At 35.9% G+C, this 27,840-nt stretch overlaps 1 protein-coding gene across 2 annotated transcripts in view; it reads right to left on the bottom strand.

Moving 5' to 3' along the window:
* Positions 1-27,840, bottom strand: part of LOC117567963 (serine-rich adhesin for platelets) — an 80,071-nt gene that overhangs the window by 32,297 nt on the left and 19,934 nt on the right. For both annotated transcript variants that reach the window (XM_034248271.2, XM_034248269.2), the window contains exon 3: positions 26,551-26,596. In XM_034248271.2, the coding sequence (XP_034104162.1) occupies positions 26,551-26,596 (46 nt within the window). The remainder of the gene's footprint in view (positions 1-26,550; positions 26,597-27,840) is intronic.

Raw genomic sequence — 27,840 nt, 5'->3', positions numbered from 1 at the left:
ATGCGAGAAATTTTGTTAACAGTGACAGCACGCGCTTATGTTACTAACGCTTACTGTTACTAACAGTGATAGAAGTCGAACCTGTTGTATGAAATGTTAATTGAACTGGCACTGTTGATGTTGCAACTGAGACCGCTGTTAGCATTTGTTTGATGTTAGATCGAATGTTAATTGTAACGGAAATACTTGAATTGAATGTTGAATTTAAAAAAGTATTTATTTTGTGACACATTTTTTGAATTGCAGTTAAAGGGTTCTAATAAATGTTACGCTCTTATGCACTGATGATTCATTTAGTTATGTATTTAAAGATTTCCAATCAATTTTTGTGAATAGTTTCTTTGGTGGCGTTCCCCCGTAGGTATTCGAAATGAAATCCAATAAACTGCCGGCCACGCGCCACGTCCATTAATGAGCTCAATAATGAAAATTGCAATAGTTACGGGTGTCCATAAAACTGGTTAACGCCCACGCAATAAAAACAGGAGCAACCCCTAAGTGTGGCACAGTTTAAAGCGATTAGGGTCACAACAAAGGACCCAAAGGACCGAGAAAGGACACAGAGGACACTAAAGGACTCAAAAGAGGACCCGCATGCAGGGACTTCCGTTGTGTCTGGATAATGCCACAAACCACTTTGGCTGTCTCATGTGGGTGGCTCCGCACGGAAGTTGCCGAAAAACTGCAAGCGTTTGATTGAACACTGATTGACAATGCCACAGGACCAGCAAGGGGCGTGGACCAGGGAGGGGGAAGTGGGGGAGTAGCCAGCCAACTGTCAATCGATACTAAAATTCATCGACATGGACATGCGTCCATCTTCATCATTGTTCATCGCACAATGCCGATTTATGCTTCTTCCGTCTATTCCCCTTTCTCTCTTTCCCTCTCTCTTTGCCTATGTCGATTTCCCACTCTTGTCCTTTTTGTTCGCCTCGGCCTTGTAATCCTCGATAATGGGCTATTGTCAGCGCGTCTGATGCTTGACGCCTGCCTCCAACGACAACGTTGACAACAACGACAACGACAACGATGACGATGACGATGACAGCTACTTGCTCTCACTCTGGTTGCTTCGTTGATTGGTGACGCACTTTGCTATTGGATTACCCATTTCTGCAGCAATTAAGCAAAGAGTCTCTTGTAAGCGCATTAAAGTCGTTGCAAATTATGGACTGATTGCTGATTTCAAATAAATCGGTTTAAATATTACCAAGAAAATGAAAGTAGTGACTACATTGAAGCTTAAATGAAATATTAAAAAATTAAGTAAAATAAATCCATTTCAAACATAATAAAATGCTATATGCGTTTGATTATTTTTATCTTTATAAAATATATCTATTTTGATATATGATTTTTGTGTTTTTTTCGCTTAACAAACTGAACTAATTCATTAAGAGGGCTGCACTTGATTTAACATTATTTATTGTGTTATTGGTTTTCTTTGTAGTTTTGATCGATTTAGAACATTGTTGAAAATTTTAAGCTGTCGATAAATTATAAATATATTCCATAATTTATGTGCAGTTCAGTTTGCCACACATTTTGCAGTCATCAGATTATTATAATTTATTGATATTGCCATATTTCATCGATCAAACTCGTACTGACTGCAGCTATCGTAAATATCCCAACTATCGATAGGTTATCGTGAAACCCACATATTATTGTTATTATTTAGCAAACAGAACTCCAAGTATATTAATTAATGGGTCTATATATCAGTGATCTATTGCACTGACCACACCGATCATAATTACTCAAACTATCGATAAACGTCAACGTTTATGTAATGATCAATTAGCTGATCGATCAATAGCGAGCATGGTTCGATAGTAAAAGACACTGGTCAAAAGTGTCAGAAGTGTGCCCCACATTGGCGCCCATTGGCGACATGAGTAACATTGAATCGCGATAAACAATATAATTAATTTCCCAATTTATTCGATGATTTCGTTTTCGTTTTCGCTCGCCTCGCCTCGCTATGTCATTGTCTATGTCCGAGCTCCAATCAGAATCGCGGGTCACCCAACCAACACTGATAAGGCTAATCCATCAAAAGACGTGAGTCACGCTAGGAATGCCATTGCCTATCTTCAGGCGTCTTGAGATAATATCGCGCTGGTCTGGCCAGCTTTTGGCAAGCTGTTACCAGGTGCGTAACCTCACGTAATAGCCAAAGTCATGAGCCGCTTCAATACCTCCTCCTCCTCCTCCGTTTGCTTCTCCTCTGACTGCAGCTCTCTTATCTATTGCTTGTCACAGTGACGTCACAAGAATGTATGTACTACGGTTAATGATTAGATTGTTTTAGCAACAAATAGTACGAAATAATGCTGGAATCGCTTTAGACTTCTTCAGATTTCAACGTTGCCAAGTGACCGACGAGTGTTGTTCGTTTACGAAATAAAATTAAATCAAAGAAATACAAAAATATATATGTATATCTGTCTCTTTGGAATGCGCACTCAAGTGGTGCAAAGCAAAGCACAACAAATTAATCATCCAGATGTTATGTGACAGACTTAAGATGTGGACTGTGCTGGGGGTTAACAATATGATCGGACCTCGTGACCAATTTGGAAATCAGCACAAGTATTACTCTACTGCATTACTGAACACATGCTTATCGTTCAGTTTTTTTTGTTTTTTTTGCTAGTTCCAGTTCAAAGTCCGATCAACTACTTGAAACTGAAACTTGTCTAGTCTTTGGCCCTTTAATAACACTTGCTTATCACACACACCTCTCAGACAATGCATACAAGTAGTGCAGTGTTTGGGGATCTGTATTTGTCTGTTAAGTGCTATTTAACCCAGTAAACGACTTCTGACGGATTTATGCCCTACAATATATAGTGACAAGGCAAACACTTTCGAGTGTGCCCCTTGCATAAGAGAGTTCCTAGAACACCGAGTCGTAGTACTCCCCGAATAGTGTCGCAATTTTGTCAAGTACCTTGGCTCTGTAATTCGCTGTTCGAAGCACATTTGCCAAATATGCGATATCTTTAAATTTGCTACCACAACTTTTGCAACAACAGCGTATGCATACACAAGAAAAAAACACTTTAATGATAATGTATGTTTGAGAACTAAAATGATACAATAAACCTCAAGTTATCGAACCGATTCAATATCCCTTTATAATTTTAATTTACTTATTTATATTGCTCATAGCTCAGTTTGTACAGTAGTTTCGAGTTCCTAAGTATAAATAATTATTAATAATATAATAATAATAACAAAACACTTTGCATAGTCGAACTTGGCTAGATTATTTTACCCGCTATATGATATATATTTTGAACATAATAGTATACTGATACATCAAAAAAACCATTTGGTATTTTTTTGGTATTCATAATTACAGTGTTATGATTGTAGATTTATTTAAACATACTTTTATAAGGCAATCAACGGTTGCACGAGTTTTAGTCTTAGTTGCTTTGGTGGGACAATCTGGCATATTTTGTACTATATGGTATATGCATTTTGAATGTAATAGTATATTCATATACCAAATATACCGTTTGGTATATTTTCGTTATGTTCAGTATATTAATTAGGTATATTTTAAGAATAATTGCACACTGTTTTGCTTTTATTGAAAGTGGGTACCGGGTAACTCGCAGTCGAGTACACTCGACTCTAGCTTTCTTACTGTCTCTCTCTGATTTATGTAGTTGTCGTTCACAATGTGGTAACTAAGTCTTGAAATGTCCTTTTAGTGCTTTAACTTAATGCAGTAATCAACTGATCAAGTGATTTGTGCAAGCTGAAGATATTTTTCGTATTTTGTGGTATGCAATAAAAGCGAAATGAGACTTATGTATTTGAGCTAAGCTAATTGGTCACGTAGGTGGTCCCAACTACGAGCCGTTAGTTGCTTGTTTAATTGGCTTACAGCGAAAAGACAACATTAAAAAACGCAACTTATTGTTTGACTAATGGCACACCGCTTCTCCCCCCTCTAACTGCTTCTTCAGCTCCAACTAACAACGTTTTGCTGCTGGCCAAACCCACAAAAAAAAAGACAACAACAAAACGAAAGAGAAATAAAAATCTGCGAGATTTTTGGCCGGCGGCTTTTAGTAATTGGCCTTTTGACTTCGGCGCTATCGACGTCGTTTAATAAACTTAACAATTTAATTTGACCATTTTGGCTTTTTCCGCTAGCAAATTGTTTACGTTTCGACCACATTCCATGGCTATCGTTGACAGTTTGATCTCACTGTCCACACCAAGTTGGCAGCGCTGCACAAACAAAAGCAAAATAAACTTGTGCCACTTGAACTTTGTGGTGAACAGCTGACTAACGATTAGAGCTGGAAGTAAGCAGTGTAGCATATAGCCGCTAATCTCCGGAACTGAATCTGCCATGTGCTGCGATAGAAATCAATGACTGATTACCCCCCAATTGTATAGTATTGTTGCTACTCATTGAGCGTGTGGCGCACAGCTTGGCTTTTGGACTCCCCACGTTGCGACGCGTCGCGTCGCTTCGAGTTGCGTCGATTGATAATTGGGCAAAAACATAAAAACGATTGTCATCATTGTGAAATTGATTAGTTAATTGGGCTGCTACATGAACTCTAGGGAACGATGACGCATATTAGCAAGAATGGAGATGGAGTAGTGATTAAATTTAACAACTTTTACTAACTGAGGTTTTTTCCTTTTTCTTCAGAGTTTCCCCAATTATTAATTGTGTTTAAAAAATGAAAAAGATTTCCCCAATATGATAATAATTATTTCCCAAATAGAAATTACTTTTTTCTACACTTTCTTATAGCTGCAATAAATTCGCCAGACATTCCGGAAATTGGATTGTAAATAGTTAATGCTATACGCCCATGCAATACGTGTTCAAAGTCCCGCATTCAATTTTATTATCAGAAGATTCCTCCTTGTTGTGTTCATAACTGCTCTAATTAAAACATTTGCGCATCCTTATCAATCGAGAGACGCCAAATGCTAATTTATAATGCTTACTCCGCTAACTGATTCCGTGATTCTGACGTGCGAATACTTTGGCGATTTATGGCCAGAAATGCGGCCTAATTGAAATCGTAAAGATTGCGAGGCGCACAAATCAAAACAAATCGTAAATAAATCTGTATTCACATATATGAGAGTATGTGTACATACTCGATGGCGGAGTATTTATTGTAAAAATTGAACGAAATTCCATTTGACCATTTGCACTTGACAATACTATCGGCCACGTTTGATGTGTGGGCATCCAGTGAGAGCCAGAAACAGAAGTAGAAGCAGAAACAGAAACAGAAACAGCATAGAGCGAGCGACTTGCATTGAACTTTGGTATCGCATCATATATTATTAAAGCGCCGGACAGCTCACTTATCAAAGAATTAGGGGCCGGCTCATGGGCCCACTTGAGTTGGCTATTTCGGGCCTGGTCAAGAGCGGGCTGGACGGAGCGGCATGGGTAAGGTCTGTGGCCAAGAAGCAGGCCGGGCCCAGCTAATGAGCATTAATTGATTTCAAATGTGCACTTGACGAGCTGCTGATTTATGATCGATACGATGCCAAACTTGATACACATTGCGGACAGGATCCTGCGGTTTCCTGGGCACGTGTTTGCCTTTCGATCCATCTGTTTCAGTTTCAGTTTCTGTTTTTGTTTCTGTTTTTTTTTTTGGCCAAGCCACAAAAATGTAAGCAAATTGGCGGTACTCGAACAATATTTGTCTGTCTGGCAACAGAAAAACCGCAATGTCAACAAAATTCCCCTCAGGCGCGTGTCTCGTGTCTTGGCGTAAGTATCTTTGCATCTACTCAAATGTATCTATATGCATTTTGGGCGTGTGGCCGTCGCTCGATTCGTGTTTAACAAGCAATAAAAGTGATTAAAGCAAATCTAAACGCTTGTTTCGCGTCGATTTTGTTAATTACTCTTGGCCCCGGAGGCCAGGGGAGTTTTCCATTTGTTAATCAAAATTTTGTAGAGCCATGCAAAATGCAAATGCAAACGCGAATGTAACAAAGTAATCAATAGAACGGAAGCCCAAGCATGCCAAGGGCTTTGATTTGCTTGTTTAAGTAATTACATAATGCTTCAAAATTGAAGAGGGTGGCAACTCTGGTAGCTCTACCGATACTCTGGGCTTGAAATGACCAAATCTGAAGAGCTAGATAAGTTTTAAATGCTTAGAGTAAATTTTTGCTTTAATGCATATACAAATTTGGTACAGAATTTCATTCTTTATTGTTCTTTAACTCAATCGATAATAATCTTTTGTATTCAAAACAATAACAATCGACGAGTGGTTAAATTTAGAATTGGGTAGCCAATTAATGTATTACGCAGATTATTGCAGTACTTTATTTCAAGGTAATTGCTCTTCAGTTTTACTGATATTACTAATTAAAAGTCTCTTAAAATATGCGACTTTAGAAGCTTTGCAAGTTTATAATGTTTTTTTTTGTTTATATTATTATGGCTATAATACTTGTCCTGGAGTACTTTCTGTAGTATTCTTTGAATTAATCCAAATTGTATTGCATTTTTTTCGTATGTTGTAGATTGACATACAAATAAAACTCTGACCAAATCAAATATTTTATGTCAATTTCATATAAATTCATTTTATTTGGTTTTTTTTTGTCTTTAAGAAAGGGGCATAAGAAGTTTTAAATGATTCTAAAAATTGTTAATTCTTGAACTTTTTAATATCAATTTTACTTAATAATTTTATTTTTAATATATTCAGCCTTTTATTTGATAAACTCAACTCTACTTTTTTTTAAGTTCTTGCTTTATGTTTTAAAAGTATTTCTAGTCCACTTTAAATGAAAAACAAATGTATGAAATATAAAAATATTTGTTCATATTTTAGATGATTGCTTCCATAGTACATTTGGCTTTTCGGACAATTTTTACGGCGGCCACTTGTAATGCCTTTAGCTACATATACTCGTAACTCTCCCCCACCTGAGCCCCAAACTTATAGTACGTCCATTTGGACGTGCCACACACCCCCGTGTTGCATGTTGTGCTGTGGCATGTTTCTCATACCCCAGCGATGCAGGTTTCCCCCGTTGGCTTTTCATCCATTTTTTCTTCATTTTTTTTTTTGGACTTTTGGCATTTTCCAGCGGAAATGTGCGCCAAAATGATTGCGTGCCACACAGCGGGGCAAAAACGAGTGAGTGTGTGAGTGTGTAGTCGAATATTGAATGTGCTGCACGTAGTTGAAAATATTTGAAATTTAAGAAAGAGTGAAGCGAAGTTGAAGGGGGGAGAAGGAGAAGGAGAAGACACACCGCCCGCGTGCAAATGGCGCCGGCAAATGCGTTCATTGAACTGCCAAGAAATGCAATAAAATCAACAAAAAAACACACACTCTGAAAAGAAAATAAATGTGCGTATGTATCTGTGTGTGTGTGTGTGTCTTTGGCGACGTTGAGGACGCGCCATAGGCGAGGCGACATGATCCAAGACAAACAGCGTGCAGCGGATTTATGGGGTCGTCGGGTAAGTATCTGTCTCTCTGTCTCTCTGCCCCTGTCTTCGCCTTCTGCGAGGACGGAAGCGGAAAGACGCGCAACTTGCGACAACTTTGACTCCGAGCTGTGTGACATACAAATGGGCAACAGGACATGTGGACGAGACCGCAGAAAAGGAAGCTGTCAAAAGGCTGACAACCCTTGGCTCCTGCTGCTCTGCTCCTGCGACTCTCATTTCATATCATTTGTTGTCCTGCTGCCAAAAAAAAAGCAACCAAGGAAAAGAAAAAAGTCAGTCGAAACGGAAGCGAATTATCTTTGCCTTATGCAAAAAGGGGTTCATCTTGGGGCTGGGGTTGAAATTGATATGCTGATGAGAGTTATATGTCATGTGCTTAAGCAACTGTCTCTTTCTCTCTCTCTCTCTCTCTCTCTCCCTCTGGTTGCGCCTGTTTAATGTGGCGAAAACTTAATATTTTAACAAGCCATCGCAAAGGTATCGAATATGGATTTTTATTGCCGCACATTACTCACAACTCAATGGGCAGGCAATAAAGTTATTGCCGGCCATTGCATAAGCGGCACAACAAGGCGTATTATTAATATTTTCACATTTCCTTATGCTCTGCGCCTCGAGTAAAATTGCTCGACAAATGAGCGACCATTGAAATCATTATAATCATTATAATTGCTGCAACGGCCAAATCTATTCAAGTTGGGCGAAGCAGCAGAAGTAGAGAGAGAGAGAGAGAGAGAGAGAGTAAAAACGTTAAGGGAAGGGCAAGGTAGCAAGAGGAAAATGGAAGCAGTTCAATACTGACGACTTCTTAACAATCGTTGTTTAGCAATATCGTAAAATTTTTAAATATATTGTAAGTTCTTAAGGTAATCTTTTACATTTAGTTTTATTTATTTTAAATACATAGCAATGGTTAAAATTTTCAATCAAATTTGTTTGATTTCATTATCATCATTCTTTCATTAAAAATTCGAAGAAATATCATCGAGTTTTAAATATTTTTTTCGTTTGTTGCAATTACTTTTTTTTTTTTTAATTTAACTAGAAATATGTAACTCAAATTTTATTTATAAATACATTATGTGCATATACGTATAAATGTGTGTTAGATTTGCATCTTTCCTAAAAGTATGCTGTGAAAACTCAAATGCACTAAGCCACTTAACTGAGTTGCTATTAAATGGGTCAAGTTGAAAAAACTAAATATTATTTTACCGATTTCATCATTTAACCTACGTCAAGTATCTTGAAAAAAACGTGACATACTAAATCGTATCACGTATTCGTTGCAAATTTATTGCCAAATATAAATATTAATTATTTTTGGAGCATTATCTATGGCAATATGTGCAGCTCAAGCGCTTTCAACATATCACAGTGACGTCACAATCGAAGAAGGTTATCTATCACCTTATTTCCTTTAAAATCACGAAATGTGTTTGAACGCTCATAAATTGTCGAAGGTAGCATTAAGCAGTGACTCAAAGTTGTCATTCACTTCCATATTTGTTGATGTGAAAAGTGAGAGTGAAAGATTTTGTTGTCAGTTACATTTAAGTAGAAATAAAAACGGTTCAAAGTTTTCAATGACATCGAGAAGCTTCGCTACTTAGTCGACGATCTTTGATTGTTTCACAGTCTATCAATGCAACTCAAGGTTGAGTGATGTCTAGTTGGTTAAACTTTGATGTATCAATAGACGGCTTTTTTCAATTTACACATAGGTTTTTAGTGATTCCTTAGAAATTTCCCTTTTCTTAGAAATTTGGTTGTATTTTATACTTCAGAATGGTTTATATTCATAAACACAATTATTTTCAATGCTAAGACTTCACATTCGTTTTCGATCCTAAGAATGTAAACACTGTTATCTGTTAATTCGATGACTCTATTTATATCATGGTGTGTCAAAAACTTTTGTGTTACCCATAGGGTAAAAAGGTATTATAACTTTGTGCCCGCAGGAAATGTATTTATGTAACAGGCTGAAGAAGGTATCTTTGACACCATAAAGTCTATATATTTTTAATCAGCATTATTAATATAGACGATGAAGTCATCAGAAGTTATTTAAGAAATACTTTTGTGTGGCAAAAACCGCCAACTGCAATCAGGTCTTAGTAACTTTGGCAGACAATCTGGTATATTGTGTACTCAATGGTATATTTTGAACGTAGTACTATATCAAAATACCATATATAGCCTTCGGTGTAATAAAGTATTTTTGCAGTATATTTTGGCAATAATACCGCACTATTTTGCCCAATTAAAATGGATAGCGGGTATCTCTCAGTCGAGCACACTCGCATGTAGCAATCTTACTTGTTTTCTTATATATTTGAAGATTACAATGTAATGTCAAGCCTTAACTTTCCTCTTTGATCTTAAGTGCGTAAATCTTAATTAAAATACTGGTTTAGTTAATCCGACAAACTTTAGCATTTAGTTTAAGGAATTATTTTCGACTTGTTTTCAGATTTTTAATGATTTCAAACATTAACTTCTAACATAGATAGTTTAAGCTTAAAAGCTTTACAGTAATTATATTTATATTTAAATACTGATCTTAGCTAAGCTGATAAATCAATGATTGGGAACCTTTTAGCAACTTCTATTTAGAGCTAACTATTGAATCAATCTGGCCAAATAGCTAAATTGATAATAATAACAGCAATTACTTCAACTACTTGCAAAGCTGGCAATGTGATAGGTGCAACTAGCAGCTTGCAGCTTGCAACAAGCAACGAGCAACTGCGACTCCAACTAGGTGCCAGTTACGCTCACTGGCCGAAAGATGGGTGTGACTCAAAAAAAAACAAAAAAATAAAGAGAGAAGAAAAACAAAAAATGTTTTGGACGAACTGTGGCATGAGGCACGCCCCCGGTTGGCAATTTGGAACGCTTCGTTGCGCGTGAAAATTATGATTGTTGCGTTTTGGGGGAAATCTCATTAAGTTAAAGGCTGGAAAAAGGATGCCGATGGGCGATGCCTTTTTAGCCTAGGCCATAAATATAGGTTATATGCAGGTAATTTGCATGCACTTCCAGACGTTGTTGCTGTTGTTGTTGTTGTTGTTGATTATGACAGCGGTATTTGAGCCAAATTGAAAAATTGAAAAATTGACCGACGACGACCGCCCGTGATAGAGAAGATAGAGGAGAGGGGAGAGGGGCAGGAATTAACCGCATGCAAGCGAAGTATTTTAATTAAGCTCACATTTTTATAGACATTTCTTAATGACGCAACATAAATTTCATTTCTGCAGCCTGCCTTCTGCCTAGAAGAGTTGCCTCGCCATCGATCTGGGAGGGAATCCTTGGGATATATAAAATGCGCGGCAGGCGGCGCTGCTCATAAATGGAATGGAAAGTGAATTTTATGCGTTGCATTAAACAAAGTTGTGAAACCGAAACGTTTTGTATATTAAAGTTGAAGCACTCTGCCGCTGCTGCTGCCGCTTGATAACTTCATTGCGGCTCGACTTTTGGTCTTTCCCCGTTCTCCACTTGCATGAGGTTGGTTGCATGAGGCAACTTTGTAGCTGGCCTTATCGATGCATGCACTGATAAATGTTTGACACAGTGTGTGGCTTATTTGAGTTACAATGCGACGTCCCCGCTCTTCGATCCCCGCTTCCATCTTCCGCACCTCAGGCACCACAACTGCCGACAGCTTTGGCTCATGAACACTCAGCGTGTCATTCACCCGGGGACACCGGGCAATTTCAATTGAGTGGCATGAGTGCTAGTTGCAGCCACACTGACTATGAGTATGAGTATGCGTATGAGTGTTAATATCTGTATCTGGTAAATACGTTTTTATGACTGTCCCCGGTTATATGTTGTTTAAGCTTTGCTTGGCCACACTCGGAGACACAAACATTCACACTGACTCAGACATAGCATACTATAGACTGTGAGTGTGTTTGAACAAGCAGTAAATGCTTCAGTTGCTCGCATTATGAATAAAAGGTAAACAACAAAGTGACAGAGAGTTGGCAAAGTGCAGCAGGTGCACCGATATCAAGCGATTCAGTTAAGATAAAACGGCAAAGTTATGTGCGACAAATAATTGATTGCAAACCAAATTCGAGTATTCATAATGCCATTCGGATTAATTGGCGATAAATAAAAGATCCATAGAGATATATTTTATGTCTATTACTTAAAAATTTCTTCATTATACTTGCACGCTTTAAAATAAAATACTCACAAAGAAAATATTGACAGTATTAACATGCATTTTACGTATCCCAACTTCTGAGCAGATATTAGGAAGTTTTAATTCAGTAAATTTTGTATTATGATTTACTAGTTTAATAGGATTTTCTTAGTGAGTTCTTGTTTCATTTAAATCCTGTTTAAAAACAAAATTTTATACATACTTCGTAAATAAGTTGAGATAGTTTATTATAGTTATTAAGTCAAACATTTGGATGTCATGCAGATTATATTAGAATTTAGTTTGCAATACAAATTTCCAATTCTCATATTTGAAAAATCTCGTTATTTTTGTTATTATTTATATTAATAGTTTTCATAAAACTGAAGAAGTAACTATAGTAATTTCCTATTATAATTAGCTATTAACAATCCCATAAACGACATTCACACTTTGCACTCATTTGAGTTTGGCTGCCAAATCCGAGTACAAAGTTGCACTGAACATTTTGCATTTCACATGTTTCGTTTCGATTTCGATCGTGTGGCATCGAATGATTTATTTGCATATGCAACATCGAAATGCACTCACCATTCACACACACACACACACTCACATATACAGGGGCAAGCCCCAAAAAATTGAGGCGACTTTTAAGTGGCCGGCACTCGACCAGTCTGAGTTATTTCATTTTTATTTTTTTGGTATTATTTATTTTCGTTCGGCTTTTGTTTGGCTGCCTCGAGAGGAGGAGGAACTTGAAGTGGAGAATCTGTCGCCAACTGCTCCATTTCTCAGGCGGCGTGGAGCGGAGCGGAGCACTTTGCTGTAAAGCTTATTAACGAAATTGTGTTTTCATTTTGTTTTCCTTCGTTTCTGCGTTTCTTTATTATCGAATTTAATGGATTTTTAATGAGTCTTAAGCGCAGCTTTTGACGGTATTTTAAAAGTGCAGTTTCATTATCGCTTAATCCTGTTTATAAGGGCGCTGCTGCAACTGCACATATAACATATAACATACATATATATTTCGATCTCTCTGTCTCGCTTTCGGTGCTCTGTTCCACAATAATCTCTCAACACTTGAGCTTATCATTCGAATTTAATTACTAAGCACACACACATTTATATGAGTGGCAATAAAATTATTGTTATTTATTCTGGAAAATGTTTATATGTAATCCCCAACGAAATATCATTAATCACTTGACCATTTTTTTAGCCAAGTGCAAACTGTTTCAGAGCTCCAAAGAGATATCAAAATAGTAAGAGTAAAGCCCAGAACAATCGATACCAGTTATTTCGCAGAAATTCCAGAGGGATTTCTTTAATTGTCTTCTTCGAAGCTCGGCAATATCAAAGAGAAAAGTTACGTGCCCATAAAGTTCCGAGTATTCGTATTGTAATTGCGCAGATATTGTCATGAAATAAATTGCATTAACTGACAAAAGATAATAATACAATTCTCGCTTGGCTCGAACAGAATTTTATCAGCTCAGTTATGCGACTCGAGGGTCTTTCGTCAAGTAGTAGAAGGGATTTGGACAGTTGGGGCATTGACTATGATCGATTATGGTCAGATAATGGACACAAGTGTGTGCCATCGCATCATGGCTAAAATATTTGGCCAAAGGTTCAAGTAATTATGGGGGACTGCCTCGGAGTGCAACACAGACAAGGTCGTTGGCATTGTGTTCGGGGTTCTAACTGCCAATTGATAACAATTTTGGCACTGCAAAATGCGAGTGCTTAAGTGTGTGTGAGTGTGAGTGTGAATAAGGGGAGTGAGTATCTTTGAGTGCTTTTACAAGCCGCACAATGTGTACTTTCTGTTCCGTTGTGGTACCGGGAATGTACTCGTAGTACCTACAAGCAGCCACTTCATTTATCGACAATGGAATTTTAATTGAGTTAACATGTCGTGTAAATGAAAGGCGTCTGGGCGTGCAGTTGTGATTCAAATGAAAATACTTTCGAAGGGCGGAACTTTATGCCATGAACTTGTTGAGTTCGTTGTATTTTCTTTGGATGGGAATTGCCCAACATATTTATCATAATTTTTGGAACGAAGTTTAATGATGCAGGACTTAGCTTACGACTTAAGAGAATCTTATTAAGTTTTGCTCCTAAGTAAGAAACATTTTGGTCCATACAATAATAAGTATTAAATCGAATTTAAGAAACACTTTTTATAAAAAAAAAAACGTTCGATCCAATCGGGTCTTAGTTGCTCTTGCTGAAAATGTGATACACTTTAAATGTATGGTATATTTTGAACGTGTATCTATACTATATCGATATACCAAATATAGCCTTGGGTATATTTTTTCGGTATATTAATTTACTATATTTTAGAATGTGTTTTTTTGAAAATAGGTATCGAGGGTCTCGCAGTCACGCCCACTTTCTTACTTTTTATAATAAAGTACTTCAAAAATTGTTATTTATAAGGACGAACTGAAATTAATAATAATGTTGCTAGAATAGCAACAAAACTAGGGAACTTATTGTTATTGAATTGAGAGTGTCAATTCATTATATGCTAAATGTAAAAATAATGCCAAAAGTGGTCAAAACAATATACAAATATTAGGAATGATTTAATTCGTCAATATAATCTTTTCAGAGAGCAATACAATATTTCCAAACATTTTCTAATTTTTCAATAAAATATTTTAGAAAGATTTTTCTTATGGCTTAAGTCATAAGCACTTTTATAAACATAGCTTAAATGTAAAAGTATTTATATAAAACAAATAATATTTAATCTAATATTATTAGATTGTTATGGGTGTGTCTGAAAGAATCTTCTCATTTTAAAGGCACCTTTATTGACTCATTGCCTCATACATCTTCGTCAGGCTTTTGGTATGCGCCACTTGTAAGCCCAGTTAGACTACAAAATAAATGTAGTCTAACTGACCTAAGCCACATTATATGTTAGGCATATAAAGATATGATAAAGAGTGGACAGGCAATGCTTTGCATAGGTTCGCCGCATATTCATGCTGACAGTTTGGCTTCATTTGTTGGACTTTTGGCTTTGGGTTTTTTTCGTGGCTCGTGGCTCGTTGCTTCTTAAGACTAAACAAATGGGTTTTTAATGCCAAGCGGACCAAAATAGAACTGATCGACTGAATATGCTAAAATAGAAATGGTCAAATTCGCTCGGCATGTGCTCGGGGTCCAATGTTCAAGTTGGCGCCATCTGGCGGTATTTTTGGGTATTTTTGCAGTCGTATCTGCTAAGCGCCAATCAACCGACAGAGACTCGTTGTGACAAGTTGCTGACAGGAAATTAACAGTTTCAATTACATAAAACTAGAGGAGATAATTGAAATAATATTTCCAATTTCGCTTGGCGTGTGGCGCTGCTTAGAGTTATGCATTTCTTTGCCATTATTATTAATTTTTGTCTACAGCTCGAAGTTGCGGCCCGCGCGCTTTTCTATTATCAAATACGTAAACATTGTTACGCTTGTTAATCCAAAATATAACAAATTATTTGACAAGCACGCTAATTGATTTGATTCTCGTGAAATTTCGCTTGTGCCTACAAACTGTGTCAGTGAAATAGGAAATTAGTAGGTATTCCCCCCATTAGACGGACACTTTTATACACTTACACAACAGTTAATTGCAGTTCGCTTTATTTGCCCCATATAATTATTAGTATTCTTTCCTTTTCTAAACGATTTACAACAATATACTGTCGCTGTGCTCTAATTACTTTATTTCATTTAGTGATAATTAGTTAGATATATAAAACAACATTTCGAAAACTACTTCTCGGATGTCTTTAACAAGTTTTATTGATTAACTTAAACTTTTAATACTTTCGCTTATTAGTTTTAAATATTAATTAAAGAAATCATTAAAACAATGATCATAAGTCTTTAATACTCATTCCTTCATTTGCCACACATTGAATGTAAATTTTTTAAAAATTCATAAAAGAGTTATTCCTTATTTTACTCAGTATTAAAAAAAGAACTTTTGATAATTTACCATCTGAACTAATAGATAATATTTTGTATAATCGATGGAAATCTTAATAAATTGTTGTGCTAAATTTATGATTTCATAATCAAGTTGCTAATAAAGTTGGTATACTTTTGCTGCAAGGGTATAGAGGAAAAAATACAAACAGTATTTTGTGTATGCTTGGCATGCAAATTCCTGAAATACTTGTACAGTGAGTGGAGCATTTAAGTAGTTCGATAATTTAAGTCACGGCTATTTTGATGAGCTGATAAATGGTACTGCAAATACGCGATTGAGAGTCACGCATTTTCTTGTGGGATTTACATAATAAATATAAATATTATTATCAGAAAGAAGACTGTTTATCATATGGAAGAAATGTGTGTGTATACTATATAGAACTAGTATCAGAGTCAGCTGATCTTGAGTTAGCATCGTATCAAAATGCAAAATTATTAATTATGTCAAGTTATTAATATTAAAATATAATGCCAGCAAAACAGCTCTTCCATTATGTTATTTATACTTTAAATGCTAAGCAAACACAACGTAGAAGAAGGCTCGAAAATACTTCGCAATAGATTTTTGTGAGCCATATTCAGTTGGCTCTTGGGGCGGATGTTACCACACACATGGCAGATAACACCAAATGCGTTTTGCAATGTGTGCTAACGGAGCATTTCGTGTGATATAGTATTGTATAAAATGCGAGGTAGACTATAGGCCCATTTTGTGTTTGTTCAAGACAAGTCAACATCAACATCAACATCATCGTCATTGTCATCGTCGTCGTTGTTGTCGGCATTTGCGTTGTATGTTACAGGAAATAAACAATAAGTAATTATGCACTCGCTTAAATAATCGCCCACTACCAAGGTGATGTTTATAACTGTTTCTACCCACAGTCGAGATACACATGCACATGTGTATCTTGTAGATACCCGCAAATATGTATCTTATGGCTAGATTGACATAGAAATCATCGTCATAAACAGCTCGCTCTGCTCTGACTTGCCAAAGAAAATCTAACGAAAAATGCCGCCTGGCGCTCGAGTCAGACGCACTCCACACTCCACACTCCATGCCCCATGCACCAGGATGGGGCAGAGTGGTGTGGCATACACTGAGCGGAAGTTTAACTTTTGATAAAATAGGAGAACGAAGCAGCAGGCAACAGGCATCAGACATCAGGGCCGAAAAAGCTTCTTCCTGTTGTGCTTTTGACAGTTATGACCGGGTCACCTTAAGTGGGTCACTGCAGCTGACATAAGCTCGCTTTCAGTGGTGGTGACAGGTGGGTGTGTGTGTTTTTGTTTGCTCAGTGCAGCAAAAGTGAAAGTTAAGGAGTTTGTGGTACGATTTCTTGTGATTGCATCATTTATTCCACATTACGTGGTATAATTATCCAAGAGAATGACTTGAAATACTTTTATGATCTTTGTTGTTGAATGAAATATATTGTAATTTTGTTCATTACATTTTTCTATAAATAGTTAAACATATACTAAGGAAAACCTGCATAAACTGTTTTCAACAATTTTGATAAAATTGATAATAGAATCTGTAGTTAATGGGAAAGAATTTTATAAAAAATTATTTAGTTGATGATTTGTCAAGAAATAAATCATTTTACAACTGCGAAAAGCTAATACATAATAATTCATAATATAAACTTTAAATTCGCACGTTAATGTTTGTTAAATCACAACTTATTATCAACTAATTATAAAGCACTTCAGAAAAAAAATACGAATCGACTACTATTAATATATTAGTTGATTATTGATATTAATGTTTGCACGGATTTCATTATTTCATAATATTGAATTATATTGATACGGATTTAAATTAATTGCATATAATATAACTATCAAATATTTCGGAGTGAGATTTTAATTTGAATTAGAAAAGAAGAAATGATTATAAATGGCTCTAAATATTTAGTAGCAGATAAATCACAACTCTACTATAATTATTATTTAATAAAATGATTCGCAGAGTTTTTTTTTTAAGCTTTGTCCAAAGCAAAAAAAGTTAAAAGCTCGATTGTGACTAAATGGCATTGACTAACTTTCAAGTATTTCGAGAGGAACATTCGATTTAACTTAAATAATTTATAATTTATATAATTTATAATATACAACGCGATCATTATCTAGAGGAGCCCATTATTTTCTTAGAATATAAGATAGGTAAGCGTAATAGTTGAATTAGAAAACGCAGAACTATACATATTATTTTAAAAATGATTTTATGAGCTGTGTTCAAAGCAAAGTTTAAAGCACGTGGCAGAGCACGTTGCATAGAAAACATTTTGATAACCCAAGTAATGCTTGGCGTTCAGAGATATTCGAGTAGAGTCTATATTTTATTATCTTTCGATATTGATGGCATGCCGTACCGAAAATAAAGGCGCTTATCTAAGTGCGCAGCACAAAAGTTGGCTGCGAAGTTGGCCTAAAACGTGCTGGCTTCAGCTATCTGCATAGCATATTGGCTTTGCCGTTTGTCCACAAATTTCTCACAGTGCAACAAGCTGAGAATAGGCTCAAGTTGGGGACCTGTCGATATGTCGATGTTGTTGCCGATGTCGATGTTGTTTGTTGATGTGAATGTGGGTGTCATTCAATGCCATCCACTTTATCAACATCAGCTAGGGGGAAACGACAAGGCGGCAAGTCAGATATAGATAGCTGGCCAAGGAGTGCGCCATAATCATAGCTACACATTATTATAACAACAATAACTATAATAGTAATAAAAACATTAAAGAAATAAAATTGCCTTTCGATGTAGCGCCAGCTTCAATTGGACAGGTAATCGGGGAAAGTGGAGAGGGGAAACGGAAAGTAAGAGGTCTGAGTTGGTCTTACCCACATTTAGATACATACAATTGGGTGTCAGTATCTTTTCTTTTTTTTTTTATTAATCAATAAGAGCAGCCAGCGCTGCTTTTGATAAGATTTCTAGACACAAACACAACGCAGTTTGGGCTCCACAACGTGTGCGACTGCTATCGGCAAAAGTTTATCAAGGGGGTGGTGAGAGGGGAGTCGTTACTACTTACTACTGAAGATCTGCGGGCAGTTGGCCATTATAGTAGTAGTCGGAGTCGTAGTAGTAGTATTTGGGCGGCTTTTGGCAATCGAGGTGAGCGATAACAGTTAACGGCGAATACCAAAGTGACAGGGCCAACCGCATTGGCAATAATTGATAAATCTAATGTTTGCACAGCATTTATTATTGTATAAATTATAATTACTATTTGCACTCTGCATTTCGCATTAAGGCGCAAGTATCGGTATGCGAATGTAGAGCGAGAAAGGAGACTTCGAGAGAGAGAGAGAGAGAAAGATACCTTAGTTTGAAGTTCTCCATTAGACTGCCCATCAATTTGCGACGCTCATAATATTTACATAAACCAGACCAAAACATATGCTATCCGAATTTTCTATTGAAATTAATGAGCACTGCAGAGCGTGCCCCACTTTCAGATATCCTGGCTAAGATAAGTAACACACTTTTTATACCCTATATTCTTGATCGGCCATGTCCGTCTGTTCGTATGAACACCTGATCTCAGATAGAGAGCAGATAATAAGATATAATAACACACATTTTCTTGCGATCAAATAAAAATTGTAGATGTTTTTAATCTAATATATTTTATACTTTATGGTACATTATGAATGTAGTACTATACCTTCGGTATATTTTAGTATTTTTCTGTATATATATTCGGCATATTTCATGAATGTTACCGCACTGCTTTGCTCTTTTTTAAACTGGGTAGCGGGTATCTCACAGTCGAGCACACTCGGCGGCTTTAGTAGGGTCTCAATTGTTTTGGTTGACAACCTGGTATATTTTTAAACTCTATAGCATATTTTGAGTCTAATAGTATATCGATATATTAAATATGTTGATTTCAGTATTCAGTATTTTTTTAAATTTGTCAATTTGGTATATTTTAGCGGGTAGGACACTTTCAAGCCCACTAGACTGTATCATTTTATCTTTTTAAAAATATCAAAGACTATAAGAATTGGAAATTCCCTTTTCAACACTCTTTATAAATGTGGGCTACACAAATAGTGACAAGTAAATAGAAATAATAATAGAACATATTGACTAAAGCAAATAGTAATCGTTGTTGGCTAGTCTAAATGTCTTTTGGAACACATGCGCAATATTTTATAATTAACACCTTGGGGACAAAAGCTGTTAATGTCGACACACATTTGCAGTTACCATAATACTTACAGGGCCCAGACCTTAGCTAACTTTAAGAGCTTGATAAACATTCGACAAGGAATTCCATTTGCATGCGAAATTCAAGCGACCTTTTCACTCACATTTTTCATTATTTGATAATGATAAAAATTGCTGGCACAGATACAAGACAGAGATATTATTTTTATCAGATCTATCTATACGACTATAGTATATTAATAGACATCTGCTCGATAAGACAGGTCACACAAATAGCCATTGTCTACAGCACGGTCACAAAAAAGAAATGGAATTTATTTTTATTTATACATGCTTGATGATTGGCAAATTATTGTGGCATTTATAAGCTTCCAGATATGATAGCATGGGATGGGCGATGGTCTGGTTGGTTGGCTTTGTGTTTTAGAGTAAGTGAAAGAAAGGGAGTAATTGCTATAAATGGAAATGATAATTTCTTTGTTAATAGATTTCGTGTAGAGATTTATAAACATACGTTGGGTAAATTGAATTTCCAATTTAACAATAGTTTAAAATTAGATGTTCATTAATAGGTAATAAATGAAAAGATACGCTTTACTAAATAATAATTCATTGATGACAAGAAGATTTAATTGATTTTCGCATTTAACCACACTTTAAAAATAGATTCATTTCTTATTTGAAATAAGTCCAAAGATAAGCTTGATGATGTTTTATTGGTGACATTGTTTTACATAACATATTTTTCATAAAATTTTGACATTTTTAATCAATGTCAGCTGGTCACATCTGCCATCAACATTAGGTTAACAAATTTATTATCAAGTTAAGACTTCTTAGAATAAAATGTTCTATAACAAACACTATTAGATAATTTGGTAATAAATTGAATATCATTTGACATGGGCTTAAATGCTATCAGCATCAAACTAAACGGAAGGCGTGGCCCAGAGACACTGATATTCGCGCATAATGACAACAATTAAAGTGTCTGCATTGGTGTTTGCACTATCAGCAGCACTGACAAGCCATCAACCTCAGACGACGCGATGGACAGACAGACAGACATGCAGACGGACGGACAGACAGACAGACATTATATACACTTATGTATGTGTGTACTCAATCAAGAGTCGTCGTTGGGCGGTTTCCATGTCAGTTTGAAAGAAAGAATGAAAATGAGGAGAGCGGAAAAAAGTGCAATATTTGCGCAGACATTAGCAGAGTCAACAGCGGCACATTGGAAATAGCACACAGGCAGTGGGTAAAGGGAGAGAGGCAGAGGAGGGAACTGTGATAGTGGAGTGACAGGAAGATTGCAAGCGGAAACCGTTGCAAGAACTCCGGAAAACTTTTCAACAGCAAAAGCCTTTTAAGGCGCACAAATTTGTGATTCTACAATCGAATGTGCCGCCGCATAAATCAAGCAAGCGAGCGAACAGCCAAGCACTCGGACATCAGCTGGCGCTGGGTCTTAAGTTTTCCAAAAGTTTGTTGTTTTCCATCTATTTCGTATTTCGTATTTCGAATTCCAACGAAACCGCTGCGCAGCAGACCAGGGCAGCAGCAGTAATTGTGACAGCACGGGGATCATATCATATCTCATATCACGATAAGACTCAACTGAGCTCAACTACTCAACCGCCCAACTGTAGTTGTAACTGTATCTGTGGCATGTTTTTTTTTTTTGTTGTGCTGTGGGTCAGTCGATAAGTCGTCGTGGCGCCTCGAAATCTCTCATAGTATACAATACGTGTATCTGGCCCATTTGCAGGATACTGTGACACTTTCTCGCCCCCTTCCCTCTTCTGCAATTATAAATGTTTTGGTTGAACCACAATTTATCAATGCCCGTCATGATGATCACAAGCAAAAACACGTTTTATATTTTATTGGTATTATCGACGTGCACGTTTTGGAAACGCGACAACAATTGAATAACAAAAACTTTCCGCCTGGCATATACTCGAATTATAATCAACAACAAATGTTAAATGCCCGGTTATAAAAAGGCCCCCATAAACAAATAGCATAAACAATAGAGCGATCCAAAAACACTGGAAACTTCGCAGTGATTTAGCGGAAATATATCTATAGATTATTACCATACATCGCGCTAGAGAATGAATTGTCGCATTGTCGAATTGTCGAAGAAAAAAAAACATAGCTGATCTTGTTGGCAAGTCACAGACATCTTATCTGCCAAATGCAATAAGAGTAAACCACAAGTGGAATTTATAATGGCAATACGAAGATTTACAACTCATATGTGTATGTGTGTGTGTATGTGTATGTGTATGTATGCCATTTATGGGTATATCTACAAATTTGTACTGTTGTTGCCAAAGGCAACATGGCACCAGACACCAAAACGGTTCCCCATCTATTGACAATTCAATTAACGTTTTCATATAATTTGTTGATAAGCGCCCCATGGGTACCTTTTCGGGTATGCCACAGCAAGTAACTACAACACCTAATAACAAACTGTAAAAGTTAATAAAGAGCACAGAGGAGAAGTGAGTCGCACTTTTAATGCTCTACTTTTAAAAAATTGTCATGAAATTGGTCTTGAAGATAAACTAGAAACAGCACAAGAAATAATATAATGTTTGCTTAAGTTCGGCACTAGAAAGAATAAAGAAAATTACAAAAGAATTTCATAGTTGTAAATATATTTGTTATTCCATTTAAAATATATTCCATAAAACAAAACAAACTAATAAATTAAACTATGCATTACTAATTAAATATCGATTTCTCTCAAATACCAATAATAATAATAATAAAAGATAGTAATAGAAACAAATTTTATAGTTTTATATTTGTATATTAACTTTCATTTAATTTAAAGAAACATACAGTGCTAATTCCGCTTTTATTTCGAGATATCCGATCAGGTATCTAATGAATATAAGAAGAAATTTTTCGTTGATTCCAGCTATTAAAAATATTTTCTCCCTCCTATTAATAATAATAATTTGGAAAGAATTTTATTGACATCTCTAATTTAAATATTTTAATTCAACAAGCCGTACATTGTTTATTTAGCACGAATAAATTTAGTGAATTCAGAATTAAATATATTAAAATAACTTTGCATTTAATTCAAGTAATATTTGATTGAATAATCCTCATTCGGTTTTTATTGTAAAGTAACTAATTAATTTAACATCACTTCTTTGCTTGTATCCTCATGAGCTTCTAAGCCAAATTACCCATTCAGATTGAATTTTGCTGTGCTGCTAGTAATTAATTAATTGCTATTAAATGGGTTATGTTAATTGAGCGCAATTTGTGCGCCAGGTGCAAGGCTATAAAAGAACCAGGTCACTCAAGGTGGAGAGTCAGTAAAAGTATTGGATGCCAATCGCCATGATGATAAAGTCGATTTCAGTGCTGTTAATATCAGCGTGTTTTAGTAAATTTATAACTGGTCAGTTGCCCTGTAACTTAGATGCTAGTCGAGGAACAAAAGAGACTTATTCGATATACCCTAAAACTGGAAAATTTCTCATTCCTGCGGCTAAAGTGTGGGCACCAAATGCAATGCAAGCTGGAGATTTAATCTGGGGTGCACAAATTACAATTTTGGGTTACTCCTTGGTGCTGTTGGCTTTTGTTCTGGATTGGTTTGTGGCGCGTTGGATTGCTTGAAGTCAATTTGCATAATTTCAGCTGCTTTCTCACCATGCAATTTAGCTATGTAAATCACTTTTTATCATTTCATTGCAATCATCATGGGCTATAAAAACTTCAGTTGCGTCGTGGGAAAATCTAGTTGCATTCAAATCGAGCGAAAAGCAACTTAAAGTAATCTTAAAAACCTTTAAATGTTGTTGAAGTGAAAGTGGTAATGTAAATAAACAATAAAGATTCTCTTCTGCAAATATTAAAACGTTAGAGTTGTATATACATAATTTCTGACTTTGCTTACATCCAATGATCAGTAAGTTCTTAGTTCTGGCTGTCAAATTGACGTTAAATTAAAAAGTAAACTTGGCGAAATAGAATCTACAAATTTGTTTGTAGCAATTCCAGAAATTGTCGATATTTAATACGTAAGTGCTAGTTATTTATCTAAGAACAGGCATAAACATGTCATATAATTCAAGTTGTAATGCTCAGGTTTCGATCGCTGATGAAATACACCTTCAGGTTGACAGAGCAGCATGAGTTTGTGAAATTAATGAAGTATCATAATTCGTTTATAGATAGATAAGAGCAGCTCTTTTCATTTAGTGACTCAGCTTTTACAAAGTCGCAGTTTGAAGAAGTTAAATTCCTGGAATATTTCCATATTGCCTTGATCCAAGTTTATTATCGCTATCTAATGAAGCCAGTTGATAGCAATGTTTTGGCTCGCACACACTTGAGTCATCTAACATATCGTCTGTGCTGTGTGTTCCCCGTGTCTTCCAGGTTATTATCGAGAGTTAAGTGTCTGGCGCCAATCATCGACGCTATCAAAAATGCTGCTAAGCTCCACAAAAAGTGCCGCTAATTTGGCCCTTGATTGTTCAGTTATTTGCACGGCTCACGCTCATTACTTGCTCGTATTATTCGTTCAGGGTCTTTGTGTACATTGAGCACACAATATTAGCCCCTTGGCATTAATAATAACCCCTTTGCATTAGCTTTATTAAATTAAGCTCACGGCTCAGGCACTTGGTTAGATAGATATGTTAATATAAGCGTTAAGACCATCGATACTTGTGTCAGTCTCTGACTCTGCAGAGTTTGAATCAATTCATTTCCACAAAGAGTTTTGATTTACCAATCGAATGTGACTTACTTAGTTCTGTGTGTGCAATAAAAGTGTAATTTATGAAATAATTTATGTTTTATGGCTGGCTCGGAACGTCTATATGGGGCCCAACTATAAAATATGCATTAAGTAAGTCATAAAATATCTAAATAATAAATAAATATCAACTGGCCAGCTGTCAGGCATAGGGCTGTAAACCAATATTGATCCGAGTAAAACTTGTTTAAACAATACTCGCAATAAAAATTGAGTTACAGCCAAGCAGAAGAAGTTGCACAATAAAAGACAAACTAAGTATTTTCCGGAATTTACAAATAAATTTTATAAAAGCACAATTCATTGCAGAAGTTGTGTTAATTAATTTGCAAAATTGTTCTATTATTGGCAAAGCCACACTCGATGGCCAAATTGGTGAAAGGCATCTGCGTAATTGACCAATTTGAGCTGAAGAGCCTGAAGAAGAAGTTCAAGTAAGAGGGGCACAAACATTTCTCACACATTCGGAGATGCCTTGAGGGGCCATACAGAAAATACTTGAAATATACAGAAAACACTTGAAGTGTTGAACAACTCAAGCAGCTCGAGGCACGACTGCGACTGCGACTGCGATGAGCCTTTGACCAGACTCAGCCAGCACATGCCAAAATAATTTGCAAAAAACAGAAAACAAAAAACAGAAAAAAAGATGTTCATTTAGAATAAATAAACACAAGTTAAGAGAGTCTGGCAGTCATCTCGCTTGGCTTGTCTTGTCTTTGGGGGACATTACTCGCAAATTGTGTAAATTCATAAAGAGTGAAAAATAACGTTAAACGGAACTTGTAAAGACGTCGCCAAGTTGTTTCATGCCTGCGGAATTTCAGACATTCCAGTTATTTATTTCGGCACATTAACAACCGGAGACATCCAGAGTCAAACCCACCCAATACCCAATACCCAACACATAGCATGTGCACGGTGTGTACACACCCGGGGCACACTTAAAATTGATTATAAAATAAATTAAAATGAATAAAAAAAATCAAAAATCGACAAAAAACCAGCAACAACAAAAAAAAAAAAAAAAAAAAAAACGCGGCAAAAGGCAAATAAATGCGAATACGAAATGAACATGTAAAGAGCTTTGGCAAAAACAGTATAATTTAATTAGCGAACAGTTGTTGGCATTTTATAATTATTTACTTGAAATTTCCGTTGAACTTACACAAAGTGTATAATACCCTGCATCGAATAAAGACAAAAGTGGCGCAGCCACAGTTCTCATAAATTGCGTATACGTATTTGTATTTCTCAGAATGCTGTCAGCATATTTGCGTTGTAACAACAATGGACGAAGCATGGATTATCTAGGGTAGCTGCTAGTCGAGCAATGCGCTCGATCTTTTTTTATGAGTTTGGCAAATATGTGCTCAGGGCCAGTGCAAGTGTCAATTTATCGACAGACTCGGCAGATTGCTGCGGCCACGACTCTATCGTGTATTCACATTGATTGTATCGATTTTTTAGGGCAATGCCAATTAGTTCAGATAAAATATTTGGCATAGTTCTGATCGGTTATCAATGAATACCTGGCGAATACCTTTTGTTTTTTTTTGCTTTTTTTTGGGGCTGGGCCTCGCTAGTCTCATGTGTTGGCTGCTCCTTAGAAGCTTGTTTACACTGACGTAACGTGTGATACAATGGAATGTAAATATTACGTTTACGTTGAATTCTTCAAATACTCGTATTATTTGATACGATATGCGATAAACAAAAACACAGTTCATAAAAACCACAAACAAATACGCAAGTGTACAGATCGTGCAGGTAATTTAGATAGCACTCGTATTACGCTCCACTGATGTTTACTTACAATTATTATATCATTAGTGATTTTGCAACAATATGTTATGAACAACATTTTCTTTAATTTTCGCATTAAAAGATACTCACCATCAGGAGGTAAATAATCTTGGCATAGACCGTAAACTGTGGTAACCTGAAAATGAACAAGAAAAATATTAATAAAAGGAGAAAGAGAAGATTGGGAATGTTGGATTATAATAACATATTTTTTTAAATTACTAGATACTTTAAAGATACTTAATCTCAAATCATTTACCATAAAATAACATGAATTGTAGTACTTCGAAGCATTTATTTTGGGAATATACCAAAGCATACTTAAACTTAAATTTAAGTGGAAGAACGTACTTAGAGGGTTCAGAGAATATTGCATTTTATTTCTAAATCATTTAATATAATAAAATATCTTGTAGTTATAGTACTTCGCTTATTTTATTGTGAAAATATAAAACTTATTTAAATCGCTTTGAATATGTATTCTTTATGAGCAATATTGTGTTTCTCAGTATCCTAGTAGACAACGGGCTATAATAAAGTTTAATTTATTTTGTGATTTTTCAGTAAAACTACAATAAAATATAGTTTGTGCTTCCCCAATGCATATTGCTCGATTGCTGAGTAAGTGCAGCCCATAATTCAGATGCATTGCCCAGCAAAAAAACACCCACAGTTCAAAACAATTGTGGCAATATATTAGAGCATACGACACATTTGAGTTTCCAAGTTTGCAAGTTTACAAGTTTACAAGTTTTCGGGTTTTCACTTTTCTCGGTATTTTTGTTGTTGTTGTTGTTGGATTTGTTTCACGCCCCGAACTATAAGTCAGTTATTGTGACAGACTGTCTGACGTTTATTAAGTGGACCAGGCGCATTTGTTTTGCCAGAAATAGACTGCATTTCGGCTAGATAAATTCTTCACAATAAATTCGCTTGAATTTATTATGCAATTAGTTAAAGGCGTGCATAAATTTCACACTGACCGCCAACAAACAGCGCACAAGGAGCCAAACTAATTGCCAAGTGCCAGCTGCTCCTTGTCAGCGGAAACAAAGCCAAACTGCGAAGGAATTTGTTCAACACTTGGCTTGGCCCAGCACAAGTCGAAAGAGCCTTGGGATTGTTATGCAATCCACAGTTGGAAAAGGTCAGGAAAAGTGAAACACACAGAAGATAAGCTGGGAAAGAGTTTCTTATACTAGAAATGTGAAATAAGAAATGAAAGCCAAGTGAAATCTTTCTAATGAAAAATGACTATGCTAAAGCTAAAAATATAATGGAAATCACTGAAAAGTAAAAGTTATAAAGTTAACTTGAAATATAAGAAATATTCAAGTATAGCAAAGCTAGAATTGGATGTTACAAGTTGGTTACATGTTA

The sequence above is a fragment of the Drosophila albomicans genome, chromosome 3, assembly GCF_009650485.2.
Source record: "Drosophila albomicans strain 15112-1751.03 chromosome 3, ASM965048v2, whole genome shotgun sequence".
Taxonomy (NCBI): Eukaryota; Metazoa; Arthropoda; class Insecta; order Diptera; family Drosophilidae; genus Drosophila; species Drosophila albomicans.
The sequence above is the reverse complement of the archived record's forward strand: the minus strand, read 5'-3'. Positions and strand labels throughout refer to the sequence as shown.